The sequence below is a fragment of the Oncorhynchus tshawytscha genome, linkage group LG08 (assembly GCF_018296145.1).
Source record: "Oncorhynchus tshawytscha isolate Ot180627B linkage group LG08, Otsh_v2.0, whole genome shotgun sequence".
Lineage (NCBI taxonomy): Eukaryota > Metazoa > Chordata > Actinopteri > Salmoniformes > Salmonidae > Oncorhynchus > Oncorhynchus tshawytscha.
In genome coordinates this window covers 75,077,971-75,105,470 of record NC_056436.1, presented here as the reverse complement: position 1 = coordinate 75,105,470, position 27,500 = coordinate 75,077,971, and the positions used below count along the sequence as shown (strand labels likewise).

General features: G+C 43.1%; 3 protein-coding genes across 4 annotated transcripts in view; 1 reads left to right on the top strand and 2 right to left on the bottom strand.

The window, feature by feature from the left end:
• LOC112255913 (insulin-like) overlaps nt 1-2,047 on the top strand; it is a 6,152-nt gene extending 4,105 nt beyond the window's left edge. For both annotated transcript variants that reach the window (XM_024428753.2, XM_024428752.2), the window contains one exon: nt 1,754-2,047. In XM_024428753.2, coding sequence (XP_024284521.1) covers nt 1,754-1,905 — 152 coding nt within the window. In that variant the 3' untranslated portion in view covers nt 1,906-2,047. The remainder of the gene's footprint in view (nt 1-1,753) is intronic.
• Nucleotides 2,048-3,513: 1,466 nt separating this feature from the next.
• On the bottom strand, nt 3,514-21,302 carry hmmr (hyaluronan-mediated motility receptor (RHAMM)). Its single transcript, XM_024428751.2, has 20 exons — nt 21,136-21,302; nt 20,637-20,741; nt 18,875-18,960; nt 16,053-16,130; nt 13,648-13,836; nt 13,212-13,298; nt 11,323-11,434; nt 10,989-11,054; nt 10,820-10,893; nt 9,576-9,649; nt 9,050-9,417; nt 8,670-8,806; nt 8,374-8,588; nt 7,325-7,429; nt 6,576-6,788; nt 5,777-6,487; nt 5,457-5,523; nt 5,063-5,239; nt 4,674-4,809; nt 3,514-4,078 (listed from the first exon to the last, which is right to left on the bottom strand). Exons 1-20 carry the CDS (start codon nt 21,179-21,181, stop codon nt 4,065-4,067), a joined length of 3,060 nt encoding a protein of 1,019 aa, XP_024284519.1. The 5' UTR covers nt 21,182-21,302; the 3' UTR covers nt 3,514-4,064.
• A 529-nt stretch (nt 21,303-21,831) lies between these two features.
• cyfip2 (cytoplasmic FMR1 interacting protein 2) overlaps nt 21,832-27,500 on the bottom strand; it is a 65,354-nt gene continuing 59,685 nt past the window's right edge. Inside the window, exons 28-30 of the mRNA XM_042325963.1 lie at nt 27,397-27,500; nt 24,682-24,829; nt 21,832-24,236 (exon numbers count right to left, since the gene is read on the bottom strand). The exon at nt 27,397-27,500 is cut by the window's right edge and continues 135 nt beyond it. Of these exons, the coding sequence (XP_042181897.1) occupies nt 24,069-24,236; nt 24,682-24,829; nt 27,397-27,500 (420 nt within the window). The 3' untranslated portion in view covers nt 21,832-24,068. The remainder of the gene's footprint in view (nt 24,237-24,681; nt 24,830-27,396) is intronic.

The window sequence follows — 27,500 nt, the reverse complement described above, 5'->3', positions numbered from 1 at the left end:
ATATGTTTACATTGTCAAAGCAAGTGAAATAGATCATAAACTAAACTGAAATAAACAACCAAAAATGAACAGTGAACAGGACACACAGGTTTCAAAAGTCATATTATGGCTATGTAGTGTTATAATGATGTGGAAATAGTTTATGTACAAAACAAATATGGGTTGTATTTACAATGGTGTTTGTTCTTCACTGGTTGCCCTTTTCTTGTGGCAAAACACACTGTGGTATTTCACCCAATAGATATGGGGTTCTCAAAATTTGTGGATCTGTGTAATCTGAAGGAAATATGTGTCTCTAATATGGTCATACATTTGGCAGGTTAGGAAGTGCAACTCAGTTTCCACCTCATTTTTAGGAAGTACAGCTGTTTCCACCTCATTTTGTGGGCAGCGTGCACATAGCCTGTCTTCTCTTGAGAGACAGTTCTGCCTACCTCAACAGCAAGGCCATGCTCACTGAGTCTGGACATAGTCAAAGCTTTCCTTAAGTTTCTGCCACTGTGTTCTCTGTTAAGGACCAAATAGCATTCTAGTTTGCTTTATTTTTTGGTAAATTCTTTCCAATGTGTCAAGTAATTTTATTTTTATTTTCTCATATTTAGGTTAGGTCTAATTGTGTTTGTGAACAGAGCCCTAGGACCAGCTTGCTTAGGGGACTCTTCTCCAGGTTCATCTCTCTGTTGGTGACGGCTTTGTTATGGAAGGTTTTGGAATCACTTATTTTCTGGATTTTGATAATTAGCGTGTATCGGCCTAATTCTGCTCTGCATGCATTATTTGGTGTTTTATGTTGTACATAGAGGATGTTTTTGCAGAATTCTGCATGTAGTCTCTCAATTTGGTGTTTGTCCCATTTTGTGAATTCTTGGTTGGTGAGCGGTTCCCAGACCTCACAACCATAAAGACAATGGACTCTATAACTGATTCAAGTACTTTTGATGGCATAGAAGGCCCTTCCTGCCTTGTCTCTCAGATCATTCACAGCTCTGTGGAAGTTACCTGTGGCGCTGATGTTTAGGCCGAGTTATTTAGTTGTTTGTGTGCTCTAGGGCAGCGGTGTCTAGATGGATTTGTATTTGTGGTCCTGGCAACTGAACCTTTTTTGGAACACCATTATTTTTGTCTTACTGATATTTACTGTCAGGGCCCAGGTCTGACAGAAGATCTGGGTGCAGCTGTAGGTCCTCCTTGGTTGAAGGACAGAAGCACCAGGTCATCAGCAAACATTAAATATTTGACTTCAGTCAGTCTCTCTCTTCCATCTGTGAAGAGGGTATGTTGAAGAGGGTATACCTTCTCTTGAAGTTTGTCATATACTGTAGCTATCCCTACTGATCTTTTGCTGAGACCGTTCCTAACTACCGACTTTGTGAGATATCAGATTTTAAGAATCTTGTGAATTCTCCACATTCCTCATTATATTCTCTCCCAGAACATGATCTAAGTGGATCAATCACCTCAGTTAAACCCCGTGCTCAGACATCCCATTGATATGTCTGAAGTTAACTTTACTTCAGAGGTAGGAAGCTGAGCTACACCTGTCAGATCTCTCCTCTGAAGGACGTGGAGAGCCTTAAACAAGACTAAACGGATTGTGAAACTCTGATAACACGCTCATTCAGTCTCTGTTAAACAGCCAACATTCTAACTGGTATTTTGCGTGAGTGAAGGAGTTTGCTGATCTGCTTTACTTCACAGCTTTTGGGAACTCTCCCTCTCTACATCCCTCCATTTCTCACCCTCTACTTTAAAGGGTTCCTGTCTAGGAAGAGCAGACAGGGTTGGAGGGTGAAGCAGGAACATCCATGGAAGGACCACGAAGACCAGAAGGTGAAAAGAGGCATTGTGGAACAGTGCTGTCATAAGCCATGTAGCTTCAGCCACCTGCAGAGCTACTGCGACTGACTGGAGTCTACTCCTCATAGTCTACACTCGATTGATAAGAGCGCAGACTAGCCTCAAGAGCTACTGGTGGAAGGACATGGCAATCTTGTATAAAACTAAATGTCAAGGGGGGGACTACAGAAAAAATAAAACATGTGTATGACCAGTAACAGACTGTTGGTATGTTGAAGACAGTGGGTCTTTGTTCCAGTTATGAAGGAAAAGGAAGGAGATACAAATCATACTCTCAACTGGCTACAGCAGAATGTGGCTGTTGGTGTCAGGAGACATGGGACTGAGGTTTCTGCCCATGTGAATTTACAAACACACCCCATTAAACATTAGGAATATAAATAATATCTAACCATGCCTAATATCAGAATATTCAAACCTTTAAGATGGCTCAGCTCTAAATATGTGGCTCTGACGAGCAGGTATGCTGGTTCACAGTAGTGTCTGATCAAACAAGTTCATAGGTATGGGACGTTGAACACAACTCATTTCAGAAAGTGTTTCCCCATTTTGTTGTGAATGAACAGGCCCATGTCAGGCAAGGTATAACAGTAACGTCAACAGGCCCATGTCAGACAAGGTATAACAGTAACGTCAACAGGCCCATGTCAGACAAGGTATAACAGTAACGTCAACAGGCCCATGTCAGACAAGGTATAACAGTAACGTCAACAGGCCCATGTCAGACAAGGTATAACAGTAACGTCAACAGGCCCATGTCATGACAAGGTATAACAGTAACGTCAACAGGCCCATGTCAGACAAGGTATAACAGTAACGTCAACAGGCCCATGTCAGACAAGGTATAACAGTAACGTCAACAGGCCCATGTCAGACAAGGTATAACAGTAACGTCAACAGGCCCATGTCAGACAAGGTATAACAGTAACGTCAACAGGCCCGTCAACAGGCCCATGTCAGACAAGGTATAACAGTAACGTCAACAGGCCCATGTCAGACAAGGTATAACAGTAATGTCAACAGGCCCATGTCAGACAAGGTATAACAGTAACGTCAACAGGCCCATGTCAGACAAGGTATAACAGTAACGTCAACAGGCCCATGTCAGACAAGGTATAACAGTAACGTCAACAGGCCCATGTCAGGCAAGGTATAACAGTAACGTCAACAGGCCCATGTCAAGGCAGTAACGTCAACAGGTATAACAGTAACGTCAACAGGCCCATGTCAGACAAGGTATAACAGTAACGTCAACAGGCCCATGTCAGACAAGGTATAACAGTAACGTCAACAGGCCCATGTCAGACAAGGTATAACAGTAACGTCAACAGGCCCATGTCAGACAAGGTATAACAGTAACGTCAACAGGCCCATGTCAGACAAGGTATAACAGTAACGTCAACAGGCCCATGTCAGACAAGGTATAACAGTAACGTCAACAGGCCCATGTCAGACAAGGTATAACAGTAACGTCAACAGGCCCATGTCAGACAAGGTATAACAGTAACGTCAACAGGCCCATGTCAGACAAGGTATAACAGTAACGTCAACAGGCCCATGTCAGACAAGGTATAACAGTAACGTCAACAGGCCCATGTCAGGCAAGGTATAACAGTAACGTCAACAGGCGTGTATGGAATGATCCCACATCAAAAACACAATCCCTACATTTATTTAAAACAATCATCCCGCTTCTCTCAGTGTGAAGGAAGAGAGAACATGTGGGGCTTTATTTACAAGAGTCAGGCTGTTGGAAGAAAGTAAAAAGGTAAACCAGTGAAAAGAGAACTTACATTCCCATCTTCTGGAAATAAGATCAAACAAACTAACAAACTAAATGTAAATGAATAGAGCTAAACATGTAGTGTATTTGCATTATACACAACTGTATGTTATGTTGAAGAAAACAAAACATTGTGCTTAATATGAATGCTGTAGCAAAAGAATGACGGGCATGTTTCATGCTGATACTGACATAATTGCTCTATAGGATAGAAAGATAAAGGCCTTTGTTTCTGCTAAAACATATACAGGGTTGCAAACACCCCCCACCCCCCTTGTAGATTCATCAAGTAGCTTTTCAGAGCATTTGGTATCAAATGGCAAATATTAGGCAAGACCATGACATCCTCTTGACTCAACAGGAGGCATCCTGTTCACCCAGGACAGTTGGTGCTTTCTATGAGGGTCTGTCCATTGTTTACCTTTCAACAGCGGTTTCCTAAAAGAGACAGGATTAGAGTTACTTTTATGTAGTCCAGTTACATTTATTTAGTCCTCTGATGAGGGGAGGGGTACATTTCAGGTAAAAAAAAAAGCTTCTGAAGTTTGCAATTTCGACTCAAAATTTCAGACTTGATTTTCCCTAACAAAAAAATGTATCGGCCCCAACAAAAATGTCCATTAATTATAATCCACATGTCCCATTGCTGCAGGATTATTTTCCCGCTATAGCAATCTAGCTCAAATTAAGACCAGACATCTGTAGCTAGATATACCCTACACAAACAGGCATTAGTGGACATTTGTCAGTTCTTGGGCAGATTAATCTAGAAAAAGTATTCATAAAATAGATGAACACTTCACACATGAGCCAAAAACAGCTGTGTCTGTCACAGGTTGGGCCAAATTGTTGTTGTAAGTTCACTATGTGAGCATAGATCAAGACAGGCAGAGTACAGGTGATGCCATTGAAAGACAACCTGAACCAACTGCCATGCAGCCAATGTGATTGTCAGACAATGTTCATGTGACTTTAAAAATCTGCCAAATGCTGTCAATTACTCACGAAAAAAACGACGCTGGTGTGTACTCACCCTGTCTGAGAGGTGCGGCAGCAGGCTGCTCGTTCTCCTTCCTGTCCAGGTGGTTCAAGGCTTTGATGGGGTCAACCCTGCGTTGGGGCTGGCCTCCCTTCTGACGAGACACCTGGGCACGCAGCTTAGACAGCTCCTACACACACACACACACACACACACTTTACAATCATGTCCGACTGTAATACACCCAAAAAGCTTTTACCAACACCATTCCCTTCATGGATTTAAAAGAAGTGGATATATGAAAACAATGGCGAAACTTCCACTCCACAATTTAGTGGCAACTAAAGTGTGTGTGTTGCTATAATCACATTTTGTTAACTCCAATCAATATAGCCCATGCTTATACAGTATTTAAATCTGTAAACCAGACGGAGGCATCTGACCTGTTTGAGGGAGACGTTCTCATCTTTGAGCTTCACCACGTGTCTGATCTTCTGTTTCTGGTTCTGGTGGCCCAGCAGACGAGCGTAGGCGTCCGCGAGCCGGGTCAGCTCCTCCTGGTTTGCCCCATTCTCATTCAGTAGCGCGTCCCGTTCTGCAGCAAACCCATTCAGCTGCTCCTGCAGGGCCAGACCAACCAGAGGAAGAGATGGGGGAACATAGAATTTGAAACAGTAGAATGGGCTCTCCCCTGTTTAAGTCAATGATGGGTGTACCCCTTCTATTCATATGGGGAAATATACATGACCATTGGCAGCAACACAGAAGAAAACATCTCAGAGGAACTACATTTCCCAAATGCGGCAGTGGTGACCCCTTGCCTCTGCTGTGACTGACCTGGAAGGGCTTGACCTTAGTGTAGAGCTCCTCGTACTGTCTTCTCCAGTGTTCTGTCTCTGCATCACTGACAGAGGAAAGGACAGAGTTGGAACAGTGTATTGAGAGCCTATCCTTTGGTGTTATAATACCATTGTCTTCTACTTGATGATCTGGGCGCGTATTCATAAGGTCTCAGAGTAGGGTGCGGCTCCAGGGTCAGTTCCCCTGTCCATGCAATTGCATTTATTCATTCATCTGAAAGGGGAAACTGATCCAAGAACAGCACTCAGACAGTTCATGAATACAGGCCCTGATCTTCACAGCCTGGTCCTCCTCACCTCTTGTCCCGAGTTGCCACCAGCTGTCTCTGGAAGTCTCTTCTCTGTTCCTCCATCTCCCACTGGAGAGTCACCTTCTCCTGGACAACTGGGTCCACCTGGCTCTGGAGAGTCACCTTCTCCTTGACCACCACGTCCACCTGGCTCTGGAGAGTCACCTTCTCCTGGACAACTGGGTCCACCTGGCTCTGGAGAGAAACCTTCTCTTCCATCAGTTCTAACTGGCTCTGGAGACTCGCTCTCTGTTCTTCTGCCTTCATCAGTCGGTTGTGTATTAGTTCTACCTGGTCCTGAAGGCCCCGTTTGTCTATTTCAAACATCTCCACTACCGTTTTCAGTTCATCCCTCTCTTTCTCTACCTCCATGTGGTTCTCTAGACAGGGCAGATCTTTCTGTACCTGATCCTCCATCTTCTCCAAATGGTTGTGAAGGCTCTGTTTCTCCTTTCCCACCTCTCCTACCAAGCACTTAAGAGCTAGCTTCTCCTCCTCTAACACCTCCACCTGTCTCTCTAGCCTCCCCACCTCCTCTGACATCCATTGCTTCAAGTCTCTCCTCTGCACCTCCCTCTCTCCTCTCTCCTGCTCCAGTAGCCTTTGAACCTCCTCTTTCTCCATCCTCTCCTCCTGCAGCTGTCTCTGCACCTCCTCCTCAGCCCTCTTCATCTCCTCATCTCTCTGAGCTAGACGAGTCTGTGCCGCCAACAGTATTCTAGAGGGGAGGTGGGGGACCGAGAGAAGGGAGAGCGTCAGAGGTTGCATATTCAATCACCAAATATTGAGGAGCCTTATGAGCTCACCTTGCATACTCCGCTCTTGCTTTCTCCTGAGCCTGCTGGTCAGCTAGATGTTTCTCCTGCTCCCCCTCCATCTCCTCCCTCACTTTCTTCACCTCCACCTCTTTACACTGATTCACTCTCTCCATCTCTTCTTTCATCTGCTTCGTCACCCTCTCCACCTCTTCCTCCAGCGCTCTAGCCCTCTCCTCTGCTCCCTTCAGGGCCTGCCTGGAGCTGGTGGAACAAAACACACATTTTGAAGTCTTAAAGCAGATTTATGCTTGATCCGGGGATATGGTGTGGAGGCTCCGTACGGAGGGTGTGACAATTGCAGAGCCTCCGGAGGCCAAATCAAGCTTCGTACTGCGATGCCATGCATCTCCCGCCCAAACAAATGGCAATGCAGAGAGGTCCATATATCTCCACATTGGCGGTAGGTGGGGGCAGTACGTCCTGTATAAACACAAACTCACTCCAAGACAACAGCTCTCCTCCGCTCTACGAAGAGCAAGAAGTTAGACTGCCCTGAACTGTCATTAACGCTGTACTGACACTGCAGAACCCGATTGACCATAAATTAGCCTTTACAGAGCCATGACTGCTAATACTTTAACCCAAAGTTAAAGGGACAGTTTACTTAAAATGAAGTTTCAGATGTTTTCATCCATCAAAAGTTCATTTTAGTGAAACAAGAATGAAAGTGTTGTTTTTTTCTTTGTGAAAGGGTCCCTTTAAACACATGAGTATTGGACAACAGGTCAACTCCATACCTCTCCAGTTCAGTGGCCAGGTCTCCTATCTTGCTGAGGGAGGTGATGTGTTCCTCCTGCAGGCTCCTCATGGTAGAGTGTACCACCTGCACGTCACTGCTCCTCCTGGATGGAGATACAACACACAACGCTGAAAGGAACAGTTTGAGCAAAGGGGAGGTGCAGAATTCCTAATCTTAGTCACATAACAGGGCTCGACATTAACACTTGTCCGCTTTCCCTGTATAAGAAAAAAAAAACATTTGTCAGGGAAGCAGAATATAGCTTTAAGTTGCCTGGACAAGTAAAAAAATAAAATCGCAATATCAAAAATATACTCCGATTATTGGATCAGATTGTCTCCCAATTTCTGTAGACCGCGTCAGAGAAGAATTGTATTGCATTGACAGGCACAAGCTGTCTTCATCCGATCCCCGGGGGCGCCGGTCGTCTTCATCCGATCCCCGGGGGCGCCGGTCGTCTTCATCCGATCCCCGGGGGCGCCGGTCGTCTTCATCCGATCCCCGGGGGCGCCGGTCGTCTTCATCCGATCCCGGGGCGCGGTCATCTTCATCCGATCCCCGGGGCGCCGGTCGTCTTCATCCGATCCCGGGGCGCCGGTCGTCTTCATCCGATCCCCGGGGGCGCCAGTCGTCTTCATCCGATCCCCGGGGGCGCCGGTCGTCTTTATCAATCCCACTGGCTGGGATGTCCTTGTCCCACTGCACTCTTGCAACTCCTTGTGACATGCAAGCAGACTTCCGTCGCCAAGTGTACAGTGTTTCCTCCGACACATTGGTGCGGCTGGTTTCCAGGTTAAGCAAGCAGTGTGTCAAGAAGCAGTGCAGTGCTTTTTTTAGGGGGGGGCGACAAGTGACTCGAGCTTTCAGTCAAGCCCTGCATAATGAGTAACTATTTGGGATGCAACCTTCGATTCAGCTAAACCTGTAGCTAAACTCCACAGCAACTCCAGCCAACCAACTTCTCTTATTTGAAACACTATTTCAAAGGATGTTAAAAGCAAAGCTGACATTCATGTTTTTCGTTTCACGTTAAACCTCCAGACTCACCTGTCTAGCAGTGCTCTGGTCTCAGTCAGCTCTCTCTCCAACTCGGTCTTCTCCTGTTGGAGACCCTGTAGGGCCTCCCCTCTCCGCTCATCCTGCAACTCCAGAACCGACAGCACTCCTAGAGCCTCCTCCAACTCATCCTCCAACTGTTTCCTTTCCTCCTCTGTCTCCTCCCTCACCCTCTCCAGCACTGAGGCCAGGGAGGCTGCATGCTCCTGGGGAGAACGAGAGGAGAGTCAGATGTAGGATTTTAATGGGTGCCATATTGGATTCAAGTCATCCCCAACACCACTAACCTTTTCCTGCTTCAGCTCCTCAGCCAGGGAGGTGTGTGTCTGCTCCAGCTGCTCCTGCACCTCCTCCTGACTCCTCCTGTTCTCCCGCAGGAGGCTCAGCTCTGCCTTCAGCTCCTCCACTCTCCCCTGGCTACTAACTAAAGACAGACACACAGACACTTGAATTAGAGCCCACACAGATAAGAGCAACCTAGAAACAATACCCCAAAACCTGACCCTTCAGGAAAACTGGAAAAGGGTAAGGTCTGAAATTCCTGATAAATCTGCTTAAGATAAGTTCCCATTATAGCCATTCTTTCAGATCTACAAAGAACCATCAAGAGTCTAGTACTTTAGGGTATGTCAGTAATATAAATTAGGGACTAGGATTGTTTGTGTACCGCTCTCCTCCTCCAGGACCTTGCACTTCTCTTCCAGGTGAGCTACTTTCTCATCCAGCTCCTCCCCTGTCCTCCTCAGCACCTCTCGCAGCCGCACTAGCTCCGCCTCTTGCTGCCGCACTGCAATCTGGGAGTCAGACACTTCCTGGTTGGCCCGTTGCATCTGTACCTCCATCTCTCCCAATGCCTTCTGGGAGGACATCAGCTCCGCCTCTCGCCGCTCCAGAAGCTTCTCCGTCTCCTGCAAAGCATCACGGGAAGCCTGCAGGTCCTGCTGACCTTTCTCTGACTCCTCCTCCTTCTGACGGAGAGTGTTCTGAGAGTTTTCGAGCTCCGCGGTGCACTGCTCAAGTTTCTGCTCAAGATGGCTGAGAGAAAAGGACATGGTGTGAGATCAGCTGTTGTTTTGCATGTCAACCAAGACAACTTGGAAACTGATGTCATCAATTTCAACGTGGACAGAAAAATAAACCCTGAATTTCATTCTGAAAGAAGTTGTTCAGGGAGGACATGTGCATTTGCTCACCCCAGTTTCTCCTGCTGAGACTCAGAGATGCTGTTCACCATCTCGGTCTTCCCATGAAGCTTCATACGCAGATCCTAAGGATACACAATAGCATGCTATAACAGCCTCAATTATAACTATTTTCTGTCTACGTTGAAAACCCGATGTAAGCATGATCGTGGACCAGTCAAGTAGTTTCTCCATACACATTTCTTCCCTCAGTAAACAGTATGTTTAACAGGCTCTCGAGTGGCGCAGCATCTGTGTTATAGGCGTCACTACAGACCCTTGTTCGATCCCGGGCTCACAACCGGCCGTGATCAGAAGTCCCATAGGGCAGTGCACAATTGGCCCAGCGTCATCCGGGTTAGGGGAGGGTTTGGCCGTCATTGTTAAATAAAGGTTAAATAAATGTTTTAAAATGTTAGTATTTCATATCTTGTTCCCTCCCTCCAGTTTAATCATCAACCTCTCCTTCCTTCTATCCCTCCCTTATTAAGCCCTCCCCAAAAAATTGGAAACATTCCCTTTGAGATTTTTTTTTTTTACCATTCCTCTCCCTTATCGAATGGTTTGTCCTGTCTGAACTAGTTTCATTTGACTTTGTGTGTGTCTCCTTACATGTTTCTTCCCTCAGTGACCAGTATATTAGTTCCTAGATGTGTGTGTCTCCTTACATGTTTCTTCCCTCAGTGACCAGTATATTAGTTCCTGGATGTGTGTCTCCTTACATGTTTCTTCCCTCAGTGACCAGTATATTAGTTCCTGGATGTGTGTCTCCTTACATGTTTCTTCCCTCAGTGACCAGTATATTAGTTCCTGAATGTGTGTCTCCTTACATGTTTCTTCCCTCAGTGACCAGCATATTATTTCCTGTATGTGTGTGTCTCCTTACATGTTTCTTCCCTCAGTGACCAGTATATTAGTTCCTGAATGTGTGGGTCTCTCCTTACATGTTTCTTCCCTCAGTGACCAGTATATTAGTTCCTGGATGTGTGTGTCTCCTTACATGTTTCTTCCCTCAGTGACCAGTATATTAGTTCCTGAATGTGTGTCTCCTTACATGTTTCTTCCCTCAGTGACCAGTATATTAGTTCCTGTATGTGTGGGTCTCTCCTTACATGTTTCTTCCCTCAGTGACCAGTATATTAGTTCCTGAATGTGTGGGTCTCTCCTTACATGTTTCTTCCCTCAGTGACCAGTATATTAGTTCATGGATGTGTGTCTCCTTATGTTTCTTCCCTCAGTGACCAGTATATTAGTACCTGGATGTGGTCGTTGGCTGTGTCCAGGTAACCCTGAAGAACATTGACCTCCTCTCTCAGCTCCTGGATCACAGCTGAGAAACAGGGATACAGCACATGGTTAGAATCATACCATCTAAAGGAGGAATTATACAGAGGATGGGAGAATGGACATAAACACACAACTTACCTTGCAGCGTATCCATATCATTCTCCAGCTCCTCGTTCTGGACTTTGGTGTCATGGTGGAGGTCCTCTGAAAACCAAACATTACTTTTAAAAAAACATTTTTTTGTCCAACTAAGCCAGGTACTGTATTAGGGGTAAGGTGTCAACACAGGCTTGTTTGACTATTTTAATCCATCTCTTAATTTTAAATTGTGTTAATCTTTCTCACCTTTATTAGTTTAGGACTTTGAACTAGATTTTGTTGGTAAGAAATGTCCTGTATAGAAAACATTTGATTGATTGATAAGCACTAGGCAGGTTAACGATGAGGTGTCACTGAGGTCAGGTGTTCTCACCCAGGTCCTTGTTCCTCTCCCTCAGGGCGGTGAGTGTAGCTCTGGCTGCCTCCAGGTCTGTCTCCAGCAACTTCACCTGGCCCTCTGTACTGATCTGGAGGAAACTCAGCTCCTGATAGGACAACAACTGTCATTCACTCAACCATCCATACTACACCTGCAGGAAACTCAGCTCCTGAACAAAAACAATATCAGCACACACAATAATTTAGAGCGAAAGAGGTGTGTAAGGCAAACACCACTAGATAGACAGGATAGTAAATGGTGAACAGGGCCACATTCAGTCACCAAACCTTGCAGATATAGATATGTGATGAATAGAGCCAAACCTTGCAGATAGAAATGTGATGAATAGAGCTGTCATGACGTTGGCCTGGGGGTAGGTTTATGACAGTCATAAATACATCTTCCCCCCTTTTCCTCTCTCTACCCTACTGATGTTACATTTGTAAAAACCTTGGTTAACAGAGATTCTGGGAACATCAGAAGGTGGGAGGAAATGAACTATATTCTGGTAATCCGACCAATTGAACATATGCGGTGGTACTTAATGAATATGATGTCAGTTCGGTTGTCATCTGAGACATTCTCATCAATGATAAGATGACAAACTCTACAGTGGAAAGTCTACACAGAGTTATCGGATTCACATGGAATTGTTGTTCAATTTAAATGTTTGAATATGAAATGATTTGTGATGGGATGAAATGTGATTTTAGCTTCTAAATGTAAGATTTGGGTTTTCATAAGACAGGGCTCTGCTCAATCAGTGGCCCGCCCCTGTGAAGGGACATGAGCTATAAAACTTTTCAAACACGCCCTCCTCTCCCTTCCTATATAAGCCCTTGACGACAATGTAACCTCCTGTTTCGAGGATGTAGGACAACAGTCCGATGTCAGAATGGTTCAGATAATAACTACAGAACGAAACCAACATCAGTGTGAGCTTTGGTTGCGAATGGTATGAACTTTGAACTCTTATTCACTACAGAAGTGATACCTCCTAGCCGTTGAGTTAGCAACAGCAGCTGCAAACGCAGGTTAGGAAGGAACAGACAAGAGTATCCCATCAATCACACAACGACACTACTACAACTTATCCAATTGATCACCAGAGACATTCTTCAAAGGACACAGAACTCGGTTTGGCTACACGGTCTTCCATCTACCACCAACCTCCTTTTCCAAATGGGCGGTAATTTAGAATGCATCATATAGTGTATTTAAGATAGCACAGCTTCTCCCTGTGTCCCTCAGTCTTCCCGCTCTTTCACTCAAACCCAGCCCTTTTCCTTTGTGTAACAAGCTGTCATATCTGTTCCGCCGGCTAGGGACGTTTTCCTTTATGAAGTCATTTGTAATCAAGTTATGATTTAATTATATGTATGTGTAATTCTGTGTGATTATTTAGTAAATAAATAAACCCAATTTTGTATTGCTGATTGTTAGCCAGGTTTTGTGCAGATAACCAAGAATTTACAACTTTCAGATGAGACTGAATTAAGATGACGATTAATATTGACTGCTATTGATGTAAACTATTACTAGGTCTTTAAGAGTTTATTCGGGAGATAACAGCTCTATAAATATTATTTTGTGTTGCCCGACTCTAGTTAATTACCTTTACATGATTAGCTCAATCAGGTAATAGTAATTACGGATAAATTATTTTATAGACTAGCATGTCATATTACTTAATCCGGCATAGCCAAAGACACGACAGAGCCAAACCTGGCAGATAGAAATGTGATGAATAGAGCCAAACCTTGCAGATAGAAATGCCATGAATAGAGCCAACGTAGTAATTTATTTGAAATATTAGTATGTTCTATACAGCATATTTCAATCTGAAAATTTGAACACTTTGGGTAGTGCTGAACACGCCATACCTTGTCATGGACGTCCAATTTGTTTCTGGCCTCCATCAGCTCCATAGACAGAGACTGGATCCTCTTCTTAGTGGTGTCTGCAGAAACCTGGTGGAACACAAGACAATTACAAAACAAGGTACAAACAGAAAATGCAAACATTTGTAATTGAACAAGTTGGGGGTAGTACCCGATAACAGTATTGTTTTGTCAACTAGACCCAGATAACCCATAACCAGTTTATACCTTTCTAACCCTGCAGTTAAAGACTTTTGCTTTAAGACCATTTGGGCCAGTTTCCCAAGCACAGATTAAGTCCAAAACTAAAAAGCATTCTTAAAAATGGAGATTCTCCATTGAAATAGCTTTTCATTTCAGCACTTGGCCAAATCTGTTAGGAAAGCAACCCATTGAGTTGAGCATACCAACGTTTGACTACCATCAAACACCACATTACCTTGTTCTTGAGGAACTCGTTAGTCTTCTTAAGCTCAGCCAGCTGTCTCTCCAGGGTGGTGACGTTAGCTGCCAGACCAGTCTTCTCCCTGACCGCAGACAACAGCTTGGCCTCCACCTTCCTCAGCTCCTCCTCCAGGGTTACCAGGCGCCTGTCCTGCTCCCCGCGCTGCTGCACCAGGGACCGGATCTACAGGAGGGAGGGAAGAGACAGGGTGGATCAGATTGAAGGAAGAAAATAAGGCGTGCAGTAAGGTAGGTCACAGCAGCTGTGATAACTGGAAAACCTTGTGTCCACATTAGAGGTCGACCAATTAATCAGAATGGCCGATTAAGTTTTCGTAACAATCGGAAATCTGTATTTTTGGATGTCGATTTTGCCGTTTTTTAAAATATTTTTATATTTTACAACTTTATTTAACGAGTGAAGTCAGTTAACCTCTTGGTGTTAGGGGGCCTACAATATTTCGCCTACAAAAATAATATTTTGGGGAAAAATGAACTTTGGCTGTCTACCTGGGAGTTTCGTGAGTGAAAACATCCGAAGTTCAAAGGTAAACGATTTAATTTGATTGCTTTTCTAATTTCCGTGACAAGTTTGCCTGCTGCTAGCAAGGCATAATGCTATGCTAGGCTATGATAAACTTACACAAATGCTTGTCTAGCGTTGGCTGTAAAGCATATTTTGAAAATCTGAGATGACAGGGTGATTAAGAAAAGGCTAAGCCCTGTTCCAATATATATTTTTCTTGTGATTTTCATGAATAGGAATATTTATGTCCATGCGTTATGCTAATTAGTGTCAGATGATGATAACGGTCCCGTTCACGGGCTGGTCGTCACTACAGGTTAAGAACACATTCTTAATTTCAATGACGGCCTAGGAACGGTAGGTTAACTGCCTTGTTCATGGGCAGAACGACAGATTTTTACCTTGTCAGCTTGGGGATTCAATCTTGCAACCTTACGGTTAACTAGTCCAACACTCTAACCACCTGCCTCACGAGGTACACATTGCTCCAATGTGTACCTAACCATAAACAATGCCTTTCTTAAAATCAATACAAAGTAGTATATATTTTTAAACCTGCAGATTTAGCTAAAAGAAAGGTAAGCAGGCAATATTAACCAGGTGAAATTGTGTCACTTCATTTGCGTTCATTGTACGCAGAGTCAGGGTATATGCAACAGTTTGGGCAGCCTGGCTCATTGCGAACTAATTTCCCAGAATTTTACGTAATTGTGACATAACATTGAAGGTTTTACAATGTAACAGCAATATTTAGACTTAGGGATGCCATCCGTTAGATAAAATACGGAACGGTTCCGTATTACACAGAAATAAACGTTTTGTTTTCGAAATGATAGTTTCCGGATTTGACCATAGAAATACAAGCCGTAGGTTATTAATATGTTATTATGTTATACTTAAGTCTATGATTTGATAGAGAAGTCTGACTGAGCGGTGGTAGGCAGCAGCAGGCTCTTAAGCATTCATTCAAACCGCACTTTCGTGCGTTTTGCCAGCAGCTCGTCGCAATGCTTCAAGCATTGCACTGTTTATGACTTCAATCCTATCAACTCCCGAGATTAGGCTGCAGTAACCGATGTGAAATGACTAGCTAGTTAGCGGGGTGCGTGCTAATAGCGTTTCAAACGTCCCTCGCTCTGAGACTTAGAGTGGTTGTTCCCCTTGCTCTGCATGGGTAACGCTGCCTCGAGGGTGGTTGTTGTCGTTGTGTTCCTGGTTCGAGCCCAGGGAGGAGCAAAGAGGGACGGAAGCTATACTGTTACACTGGCAATACAAAAGTACCTATAAGAACATCCAATAGTCAAAGGTATATGAAATAAAAATCGTAGAGAGAGAAATAGTCCTATAATTCCTATAATAACTACAACTTAAAACTTCTTACATGGGAATATTGAAGACTCATGTTAAAAGGAACAACCAGCTTTCATATGGTCTCATAATTGCACTTTTACTTTCTTCTCCAACACTTTTTTTTGTTGCATTATTTAAACCAAATTGAACATGTTTCCTTATTTGAGGCTAAATTGATTTTATTGATGTATTATATTACGTTAAAATAAGTGTTCATTCAGTATTGTTGTAATTGTCATTATTACAAATAAATGTAAAAAAAAAAAAAATACATTAAATTAAATCAAAGTTAAAAAAAAGCAAATAAAAATCGGCCAATTAATCTGTATCGGCTTTTTTCGGTCCTCCAATAATCGGTATCGGCGTTGAAAATTCATAATCGGTCGACCTCTAGTCCACATCCATGATAAGTCTCGTCACTAAATTTCATTTAACTGCTAACACTGACAATGTATGTATGCTATTGGGACAGACAAGACAATATTTTCTTTTTCTCCTCAAACCAGTCTGTATAACTAGGCTACCTCTTTCTCCAGGAGTTTCTGCTGTTTCATCTGCATCGATTGGCCGCTCTTGTCTTTCTTTGACATGGACCCATCAACCTGGGTGAAGGAGGAATGGAATAATGAATCGCACAGGGCCATTACATTAAGGTTCAAGGGACAGTTCAGGATTTTGTCAATGAAACCCTTCATTTACTTTCCCCAGAGTCAGATGAACTCATGGATACTATTTTACGTTAATGCATTCAGTTTGAAGGAAGCTGCCAACTAGAATTAGTGCTATTGCTAACTAGTGTTAGCGCAATGACTAAGTCTATGGGATCAGCTAGTATGGGAAAAACTATCAGGCTAGGTGTTCCTGTAGAATTTCAGTCATTGCGCTAACACTAGTTAGCATTGGCTTCCATCATTTATATTTATTTCACCTTTATTTAACCAGGTAGGCTAGTTGAGAACATACTGGACCGACAAAAATGGTTAACATTATGTTATCGGACTCTGGAGAAGTAGATAAAGGGCTCCATTGACAAAATCCTGAACTATCCCTTTAAAGCACCAGGGGTGTATCCATTAGTCAGATTCAGTTGCAAAACATTTCGCAACAGAAACGGTTTCCCCAAACAGAAAACGTTTCGCAAGGAAAACAAGAGTTTATATTCGACAAATTCAAGTAGGTCCCTCCCAGTTTCATTATGTTTGCTTCCATTTAGTTCCTAGAGTAAACTGTCAAATCTGACAAGGTTATCTTGATGACGTGGCTGTGCCAACCAGGGAGGATGTGTTCATTATGTGAACACCAACTTACTAAAACATACGTTTGAATGACACTGAGGGGCAGAGTTTTTACAGCTAATGTCGGTTTGCCTGAGGCTGATGCCGTGCAGGTGTACACATGCATATACAAACACTCACTCAAATAAGCGCATACAAGAACACACATACAGTCGTGGCCAAAAGTTTTGAGAATGACACAAATACTAATTTTCAAAGTCTGCTGCCTCAGTTTGTATGATGGCAATTTGCATATACTCCAGAATGTTATGAAGAGTGATCAGATGTATTGCAATTAATTGTAAAGTCCCACTATGCCATGCAAATGAACTGAATCCCCCCCAAAAAACATTTCAGCTGCATTTCAGCCCTGCCACAAAAGGACCAGCTGACATCATGTCAGTGATTCTCTCGTTAACACAGGTGTGAGTGTTGACGAGGACAAGGCTGGAGATCACTCTGTCATGCGGGTTGAGTTTGAATAACAGACTGGTTGTTCTTCCTCTGTCAATCATGGTTACCCGCAAGGAAACACGTGCCGTCATCATTGCTTTGCAAAAAAAGGGCTTCAAATCAACCATTTATTGGATCATTAAGAACTTTAAGGAGTGCAGTTCAATTGTTGTGAAGGCGGCTTCAGGTCGCCCAAGAAAGTCCAGCAAGCGCCAGGACCGTCTCCTACGGTTGATTCAGCTGCGGGATCGGGGCACCACCAGTACAGAGCTTGCTCAGGAATGGCAGCAGGCAGGTGTGAGTGCATCTGCACGCACAGTGAGGCGAAGACTTTTGGAGGATGACCTGGTGTCAAGAAGGGCAGCAAAGAAGCCACTTCTCCCCAGGAAAAACATCAGGGACAGATTGATATTCTGCAAAAGGTACAGGGATTGGACTGCTGAGGACTGGGGTAAAGTCATTTTCTCGGATGAATCCCCTTTCCGATTGTTTGGGGCATCCGGAAAAAAGCTTGTCCGGAAAAGACAAGGTGAGCGCGACCACCAGTCCTGTGCCATGCCAACAGTAAAGCATTCGGAGACCATTCATGTGTGGGGTTGCTTCTCAGCCAAGGGAGTGGGCTCTCACAATTTTGCCTAAGAACACAAGCATGGATAAAGAATGGTACCAACACATCCTCCGAGAACAACTTCTCCCAACCATCCAGGAACAGTTTGGTGACGAACAATGCTTTTTCCAGCATGATGGAGCACCTTGCTATAAGGCAAAAGTGATAACTAAGTGGCTCAGGGAAAAAAACATCAATATTTTGGGTCCATGGCCAGGATACTCCCCAGACCTTAATCCCATTGAGAACTTGTGGTCAATCCTCAAGAGGCGGGTAGACAAACAAACACCCACAAATTCTGACAAACTCCAAGCATTGATTATGCAAGAATGGGCTGCCATCAGTCAGGATGTGGCCCAGAAGTTAATTGACAGCATGCCAGGGCGGATTGCAGAGGTCTTGAAAATGAAGGGTCAACACTGCAAATATTGACTCTTTGCATCAACTTCATGTAATTGTCAATAAAACCTTTGACACTTATGAGATGCTTGTAATTATACTTCAGTATTCCATAGTAACATCTGACAAAAATATCTAAAGACACTGAAGCAGCACTTTGTGAAATTCATATTTGTGTCATTCTCATAACTGTTGGCCACGACTGTACATGTAATAGTACCAGACATGCACACAAACATATACAGTTGGGATTGCTGTTATGATTTTAGTTGTCCTTTCTTCTCTTTAGTTAATTTTCTTGGTTGTTGGTGCATCGGGGGGTTCTTGGGGGTGGGGAATGGTATGAATTGTATATTTTCTTCATGGGGGGGGTCTCGAATGGCTGAGGGACAGCTATTGGAGAACTGTGGGGGGGTTCGGGTTCACGCTTTTCGGCCTGGTGGGAGATCTGTCAACGTGCCCTTCAGCAGGGCATTGACCCTGGATGCTTCTGTGTGTCGCTCTGAATGGGAGTCTGTTGGATGACTGGTGTGGTGTAGTTGTTGAGCGGCTTCACTGCACTATATAGTATTTTTGGGATATTCAATAAAATAAAAAAGAAACACCAACTTACCAGGCCATCCACAGACATGGTCCTACGCACAGCCACAGGTGACATGGGAACATCTTTAGAAGGAGATGGTGGTGGGATGAAAGGAGCTGAATGGAGAAAATGGTGAAATTACAATGGTGTAGAAAGTAAAAACATCTAGGCTGTACACTACCGGTCAAAAGTTTTGGAACGCCTACTCATTCAATGGTTTTTCTTTATTTGTACTATTTTCTACATTGCAGCACAACAGTGAAGACATCAAAACTATGAAATAACACAGAATCATGTAGTAACCAAACATATTTTATATTTGAGATTCTTCAAAGTAGCCACCCTTTGCCTTGATGACAGCTTTGCACACTTGGCATTCTCTCAACCAGCTTCACCTGCGATGCTTTTCCAACAGTCTTGAAGGAGTTCCCACATATGCTGAACACTTGTTGGCTGCTTTTCCTTCACTCTGAGGTCCGACTCATCCCAAACCATCTCAATTAGGTTGAGGTCGGGTGATTGTGGAGGCCAGGTCATCTGATGCAGCACTCCATCACTCTCCTTCTTGGTCAAATAGCCCTTACACAGCCTGGAGGTGAGTTGGGTCATTGTCCTGCTGATAAACAAATGACAATCCCACTAAGCGCAAACCAGATGGGATGGCATATCGCTGCAGAATGCTGTGGTAACCATGCTGGTTAAGTGTGCCTTGAATTCTAAATAAATCACAGACATTGTCACCAGCAAAGCACCCCCACACCATAACACCTCCTCCTCCATTCTTTATGAACACACATGCAGAGATCATCCGGTCACCCACACCGCATCTCACAAAGACACGGCGGTTGGAGCCAAAAATCGCAAATTTGGACTCCAGACCACAAGAGAAATTTCCACTGGTCTAATGTTCATTGCTCGTGTTTCTTGGCCCAAGAAGGTCTCTTCTTCTCATTGCTGTCATTTAGCAGTGTTTCTTTGCAGCAATTCAATCATTAAGGCCTGATTCACAGTCTCCTCTGAACAGTTGATGTTGAGATGTGTCTGTTACTTGAACTCTGTGAAGCATTCATTTGGGCTGCAATTTCTGAGGCTGGTAACTCTAATGAACTTATCCTCTACAGCAGATGTAACTCTGGGTATTCCTTTCCTGTGGCGGTCCCCATGAGACAGTTTCATCATAGCGCTTGATGGTTTTTGCAACCACACTTCAAGAAACTTTCATAGTTCTTGAAATGTAAGTATTGACTGACCATGTCTTAAAGTAATGATGAACTGTCATTCTCTTTGCTTATTTGAGCTGTTATTGCCATAATATGGACTTGGTCTTTTACCAAATAGGGCTTTCTTCTGTACACCCCCCTACCTTGTCACAACACAACTTATTGGATCAAACGCATTAAGGAAAGAAATTACACAACATTTAACAAGGCACACCTGTTAATGTAAATGCATTCCAGGTGACAACCTCATGAAGCTAGTTGAGAGAATGCCAAGTGTACAAAGCTGTCAAGGCAAAAAGGTGTCTATTTGAATTATCACAAATAGAACATATATTTAGATTTGTTTAACACTTTTTTGGTTAGTACATGATTCCATGTGTTATTTCATAGTTCTGATGTCTGCATTATTATTCTACAATGTAGAAAATAGTAGAAATTAAGAAAACCCCTTGAATGACGTGTTCTAAAACTTGACAGGTAGTGTAGATCTACTGTCAAAAGTTTTAAAGTTATTTGGTATGACAATTATTTTGTTTAGAGTAGAGCTTCAGTTGTCTGACAGTTAAACTCACCACCACTGGCTTTGAGCAGTTTGAAGCGCTCTGATCGGTGGAAAGAGGCAGGTCCCTTCACCTCTCCTGGTTTCAGCTCATATGTGCCCGGTGCTGGGGCGCAGCCTGTACAAAACATGATGAAAACACAAGCAGCCCAATTCTCATGTTTTGCTCAATTATTGTCAAATGTGAGAATAAAAATATCAGAATTGGTCTGCCTGTGTAAAAGCATTGGCATGACTATCAACATAGGTATCCAATTAACTACCGTAACCGACGTGGACGTTTTGCCCTTTGCTTGGTGGATTGGAGTAACGTTTACGTTAACTAGCTAGTTAGTAAACAATTGTATACAAAATATTGTTGGATAGCTACGTTAGCACTAATCTAGCTAACGTTTTAGCTAACTAACGTTAGATTAGCTGGCTAAATTACTTAAAGCAGCTAACGTTAGCTAAGCCAAAGAAAGCAACGTTAGTTGGCTAGGTTTGCTCAGCTAAATAATTATTTAACTTACCGATATTTTCATTAAATCGTTTCACTGGAGCTCTTGAAAAAGACATGGCTTAAGTTTGGACGAAATAGTTCACTCGAAAATTAGTAGCTAGTTTAAAAATTACAGCGACGCACGAAGAGCTCTAACGCACTGATTCAAATTCAAAACTCCAGTATCAACACGTGAGGTATCCCGCTGACCTATCAAAACTAGCAACGTCATAACGTCGAGAAAAGACGACAGGAATTTAACCAATCACAGCAGAGGAAACGAGACTTCCGCCAGCGCCCACTGACTTCTGATACATATCGAATACACTGTGGCTATCTTCAAATGCATATCGAATGTTCAAGTTACAATGTACATGGTCATACATGATTCTTAGTACATTTTCAGTTAACACATTTTTTATTTCATGGAAATGCAATTTCATTTCCTTTTGCAGGACCATTCGTTGTACATCTTTATATTCTCTTTTACTCCTTTTTTGTATCTCAAAACATGATCACTTGTACAACAATATCATGAACAAAAGCCTGTCACAAACGTACCCTTTACAATATATCGCTCTTCTTGTCATGCTAACATGTTGGAAAATGATGCACTGATAACTTTTACTTATCAATAGATTCACCCATTCAATGAACATTAAGGTGTAGTTGTGTGGATAAAGATAATTTAAAAAAGGACAATTGGAACAATTACAGGAAACTAAACTTCATTTCGGTTTTTTTATTCAAACTGAAAATATGGTCGCTCCTTCATGGGTGTAACGATTAACTTTCCTTCATAAGAATAAAAAACAGGGTCAAAGGACTGATAACACTGCTAAAGAAAAAATTCGTACTTAATAATAATAATTAATTAATAATAATTTGTAATTCGTACCTAAACAGTGAAAATGCAACTTATTGATTGCTTTAATTCTTCTTCTATAGAGGGAATGAACTGTACAGGAGTTGGATTGGTCGTGTGATACTACCAACATCTTCCATTCACTCTCTGAACAAATCTATCTAATACAGTAAAGTCATCCTGGTCTCTTTTGTTATTTGACAACCAAGAATTATTTCTAACGTTTTTTTTACTCCGGAAAAACAAAACAAAAAAAACACACACGTGCAGATGAAGATGTTGTCAATAATTTAAAAAATGGTAAACAATATCACTGTATTAAGCACACATACAGAATATAAAAATGTTCAATAAACTGACAAGACAGAGAGAAATCAAAAAGTAGGTGAGGATTAGGATTCTCATCAGTAGAAGAGGAAAGTTATACCAAGGATGAAAAATGTAATTATCAATAATGAATTAAAAACAATAACAATTACAACACTCAACACTTCTCTTTTTAGTTCAAGTGACATTTCCAACGGAGAATGGAACTGAATAAAAATTATACTCAGAGGCTAAAACCCCCCAAATAAGTAAAAAATAAATAAAGCAACTAAGAAAAGCGTGTCCTTGTTATGCAGTCACGTGTCCTTGTTATGCAGTCACGTGTCCTTGTTATACAGTCACGTGTCCTTGTTATGCAGTCACGTGTCCTTGTTATGCAGTCAAGTGTCATTGTTATGCAGTCAAGTGTCCTTGTTATGCAGTCACGTGTCCTTGTTATGCAGTCAAGTGTCCTTGTTATGCAGTCAAGTGTCCTTGTTATGCAGTCAAGTGTCCTTGTTATGCAGTCACGTGTCCTTGTTATGCAGTCACGTGTCCTTGGTATGCAGTCACGTGTCCTTGGTATGCAGTCACGTGTCCTTGGTATGCAGTCACGTGTCCTTGGTATGCAGTCACGTGTCCTTGGTATGCAGCCACGTGTCCTTGGTATGCAGCCACGTGTCCTTGTTATGCAGTCAAGTGTCCTTGTTATGCAGTCAAGTGTCCTTGTTATGCTATTTGAAACAGTAGGGTTGTGTGAGGAGAGAAGAGGTGTGGCTAACTACTCCTATGACACTGGTTTACTAAGCATGGGTATGTCCAGGGAGATGTGGGGCTACATCCAAATGGCACCCTATTCCTTATAGGAGCTTGTCAAAAGTAGTGCACTATATAGGGAATAGGGTGCCATTTGGGACACAGACACGTTAGCCTCTGGGATGAATGAATGGACACCTTGACTTGTGTGATGATCGTATTATGGATGTTATGGGGGGAAATGCCACTGATGACTTTGGTGTAATTAAGTATCATCATAATACTTAGCACCCGTGTGGACTTCATGAAGCAATTCAATAAAATGGAGGTTGGGTTTGCTTTCGTACGTCATCTACGAAATAATAATCTCAGGTTATAGGTCATTTCAGAATCAGATTATTTGTATGCATTGAGGTTTTGGAGATTATTCCAGCATATCTATCATCTTTTATGTAGGTTGATTGTTGATGCTCACTAAATGGTTTCTCAGAGGTATCTGATAGACTGTTCATTGTGACTAGAGGGGAAGCAGGGCATTACTGCAGATCTGTAACCACTCAGGATTGGCAGTTGTGTATTACTGAGCCCATCCATGTGACATGTAGCTCTAGTGACAGGACAAGGGATGCTGAGTCTGGGTGTGAGAGTCACATGGGTTGGGAACAGAAAAACTAACATTTGAAAACACCCACACCTCTAAAACTAGACAGTGGTTATGGGCCTAAAATATTCAGACTTCAGAAAACTCAGTTCGAGATTTATACTTTTTAACGGTCGCCATGTTGACACGAAAAGTTCCAAGACAGTTGCATTCTGGAATGCAAATTGGAATGTCATTTGTATGGAATATTTGGTGCCAAAATGGTGTACAGTCAGACAGACCTCTGGAATCTTAAGGCTCTGAGAGTCTGAAGAGAGGCCAAAGAGAGGCAGACTGTGTGGTGATGATTTGGGTTGGTGTGTGTGTGTATGTGTAGTTTGTGGGACATGTGTGGCTTATGTGTGTAGCGTGTGTTTGTAGCATGTGTGAGTTCTTCTCAGCATGTTGTGGCCAGGGACTGGTGTATAGGTGGCTGGAAGCAGCGGACATGCTCCACGGTGGAACTATCGGTCTCCACAGCCTTCATGTACTTGTTGAGGATGGCAAAGATCTCATTGTTCAGGATCTGGTACTTCCTGATGCGGTCAGCCATCTTCTTCAGTGGCTGTAGATAGATAGATAGATAGATAGATAGATAGATAGATAGATAGATAGATAGATAGATAGATAGATAGATAGATAGATAGATAGATAGAGAGATAGAGAGATAGAGAGATAGAGAGATAGAGAGATAGATAGATAGATAGATAGATAGATAGATAGATAGATAGATAGAGAGATAGATAGATAGATAGATAGATAGAGAGATAGATAGAGAGATAGATAGAGAGATAGATAGAGAGATGGGGTTTGAATCCAATGATAAAATTAAAATCACAGACTAGGATTGTAGTAGCCAAGGACTTAAAGATGGTGAGCTTCCTCTTCTCATATAAAAAAAAAATAGCCAGCAGTTGACATATCTCTTAATCCATTCTGTCATCTTACTTCTGTGTTAGCATGCTGGTTAAAACGAAGTAGATGTGTGCATAGCGTCAGTGGGTACCCACCACGTTCTTGATGATCTCATCCTTGCTGTCCTGCCTCTGCACCTTGAGCAGGTGGTAGCAGAAGTCAAACAGGTCAAAGCGGCGCTGCTGACCCAACAGCACGATGATGGAACAGCCTGCCCAGTTCAGCCCGTCACCAAAACACTGCCTGCAGAGGATACATACAGGAACTTAATAAGTACTTTGTATTTGTAGAAAACGCTTTACAAATCAAGCTCAGTTGATTGGATAGTGATTGCTTTATCTACTACTGTGCATGTGCACTAAACAGCCCTGAGAGGACTACAGTAACACACTCCTTACTGTGTGAGTACGCTGCCATGCCCCCTACAGTAACACACTCCTTACTGTGTGAGTACGCTGCCATGCCCCCTACAGTAACACACTGCTTACAGTGTGAGTACGCTGCCATGCCCCCTACAGTAACACACTGCTTACAGTGTGAGTACGCTGCCATGCCCCCTACAGTAACATACTGCTTACAGTGTGAGTACGCTGCCATGCCCCCTACAGTAACTCACTCCCTACTGTGCGAGTACGCTGCTGTCATGACGTTGGCCTGGGGGTAGGTTTATGACAGTCATAAATACCTCTAACCACCTTTTTCCTCTCTCTACCCTACTGATGTTACATTTGCAAACCCCTTGGTTAACATAGAGATTCTGAGAACATCAGAAGGTGGGGGGAAATGAACAATATTCTGGTAATCCGACCAATTGAACATATGTGGTGGTACTTAATGAATATGATGTCAGTGCGGTTGTCATCTGAGACATTCTCATCAATGATAAGATGACAAACTCTATAGTGGAAAGTCTACACATCAGAGTTATCGGATTCACATTGGATTGTTGTTCAATTTAAATGTTTGAATTTGAAATTATTCGTGATGGGATGAAATGTGATTTTAGCTTCTAAAATGTGAGAATTGGGTTTTCATAAGGTTAGGGCTCTGCTCAATCAGTGGCCCGCCCCTGTGAAGAGTCATGGGTTATAAAACTTTTCAGACACACCCTTCTCGCTCCACTATATAAAGCCTTGACGACAATATAACCTCCTGTTCCGAGGATGTGAGGACGACAGTCCGATGTCAGAATGGTTCAGATAATAACTACAGAACGAAACCAACATCAGCGTGAGCTTTGGTTGCGAAATGGTATGAACTTTGAACTCTTATTCACTACAGAAGTGATACGTCCTAGCCGTTGAGTTAGCAACAGCAGCTGCAAAAGAGGGTTAGGACGGAACAGACAGAGTATCCCGTCTATCACACAACGACGTTACTACAAAGTACCCAATTGACCACCAGAGACATTCTTCAAAGGACAGAGGACTCGGTTTGGCAACACGGCCTTCCATCTACCACCAACCTACTGAAGCGCAGCTCTGTGTAAATATTTATTCCATTTTCTTTTTCCAAATGGATGTTTTCCTTTATGACAAAATTTGAAATCAAGTTATGATTAATCATGTGTATGTGTAATTCTGTGTGATTAGTTAGGTATTTAGCAAATAAATAATTAAACCAAATTTTGTATTGCTGATTCAAATTGTTAGCCAGGGTTTGTGAATATAACCAAGAATTTCCAACTTTCAGACGAGACTGAATTAAGGTGACGATTAATATTGACTGCTATTGATGTAAAATATTACTAGGTCTTTAAGAGTTTATTCGGAAGATAACAGCTCTATAAATATTATTTTGTGGTGCCCCGGCTCTCTAGTTAATTACATTTACATGATTAGGTCAATTAGGTAATATTAATTACGGATAAATAATTGTATAGAATAGCATGTCATATCACTTAACCCGGCATAGCCAAAGACACAACACTGCCATGCCCCCTACAGTAAGTCACTCCTTACTGTGTGAGTACGCTGCCATGCCCCCTACAGTAAGTCACTCCTTACTGTGTGAGTATGCTGCCATGCCCCCTACAGTAAGTCACTCCTTACTGTGTGAGTATGCTGCCATGCCCCCTACAGTAACACACTGCTTACAGTGTGTGTGAGTACTGCCTGCCATCACTCCCCCTTACAGTAACTCACTCCTTACTGTGTGTGTGAGTACGCTGCCATGCCTTCTACAGTAACTCACTCCTTACTGTGTGTGTGAGTACGCTGCCATGCCCTCTACAGTAACTCACTCCTTACTGTGTGTGTGAGTACGCTGCCATGCCCTCTACAGTAACTCACTCCTTACTGTGTGTGTGAGTACGCTGCCATGCCCCCTACAGTAACTCACTCCTTACTGTGTGTGTGAGTACGCTGCCATGCCCCCTACAGTAAGTCACTCCTTACTGTGTGAGTACGCTGCCATGCCCTCTACAGTAACTCACTCCTTACTATGTGAGTACGCTGCCATGCCCCCTACAGTAAGTCACTCCTTACTGTGTGAGTACGCTGCCATGCCCTCTACAGTAACTTACTCCTTACTATGTGAGTACGCTGCCATGCCCCCTAAAGGAAGTCACTCCTTACTGTGTGAGTACGCTGCCATGCCCTCTACAGTAAGTCACTCCTTACTATGTGAGTACGCTGCCATGCCCCCTACAGTAAGTCACTCCTTACTGTGTGTGTGTGTGAGTACGCTGCCATGCCCTCTACAGTAACTCACTCCTTACTGTGTGTGTGAGTACGCTGCCATGCCCTCTACAGTAACTCACTCCTTACTGTGTGTGTGAGTACGCTGCCATGCCCTCTACAGTAACTCACTCTGCGGTGAACTCGTGAGTGCCGACGGGTATGCAGTAAACAAACTGCATGGCGCTCCAGAGGCGGTGGAACTCCATACACTCGTCCACATGCATCACGCCATT

Coding starts and splice junctions, on each gene's coding strand:
- hmmr (XM_024428751.2), bottom strand. CDS start 21,181: ATGTCTTTTTCAAGAGCTCCAGTGAAACGATTTAATGAAAATATCG. Junction 20,742..21,135: donor ACGATTTAATGAAAATATCG/GTAAGTTAAATA, acceptor TGTTTTGTACAG/GCTGCGCCCCAGCACCGGGC. Junction 18,961..20,636: donor ACTGCTCAAAGCCAGTGGTG/GTGAGTTTAACT, acceptor TTCTCCATTCAG/CTCCTTTCATCCCACCACCA.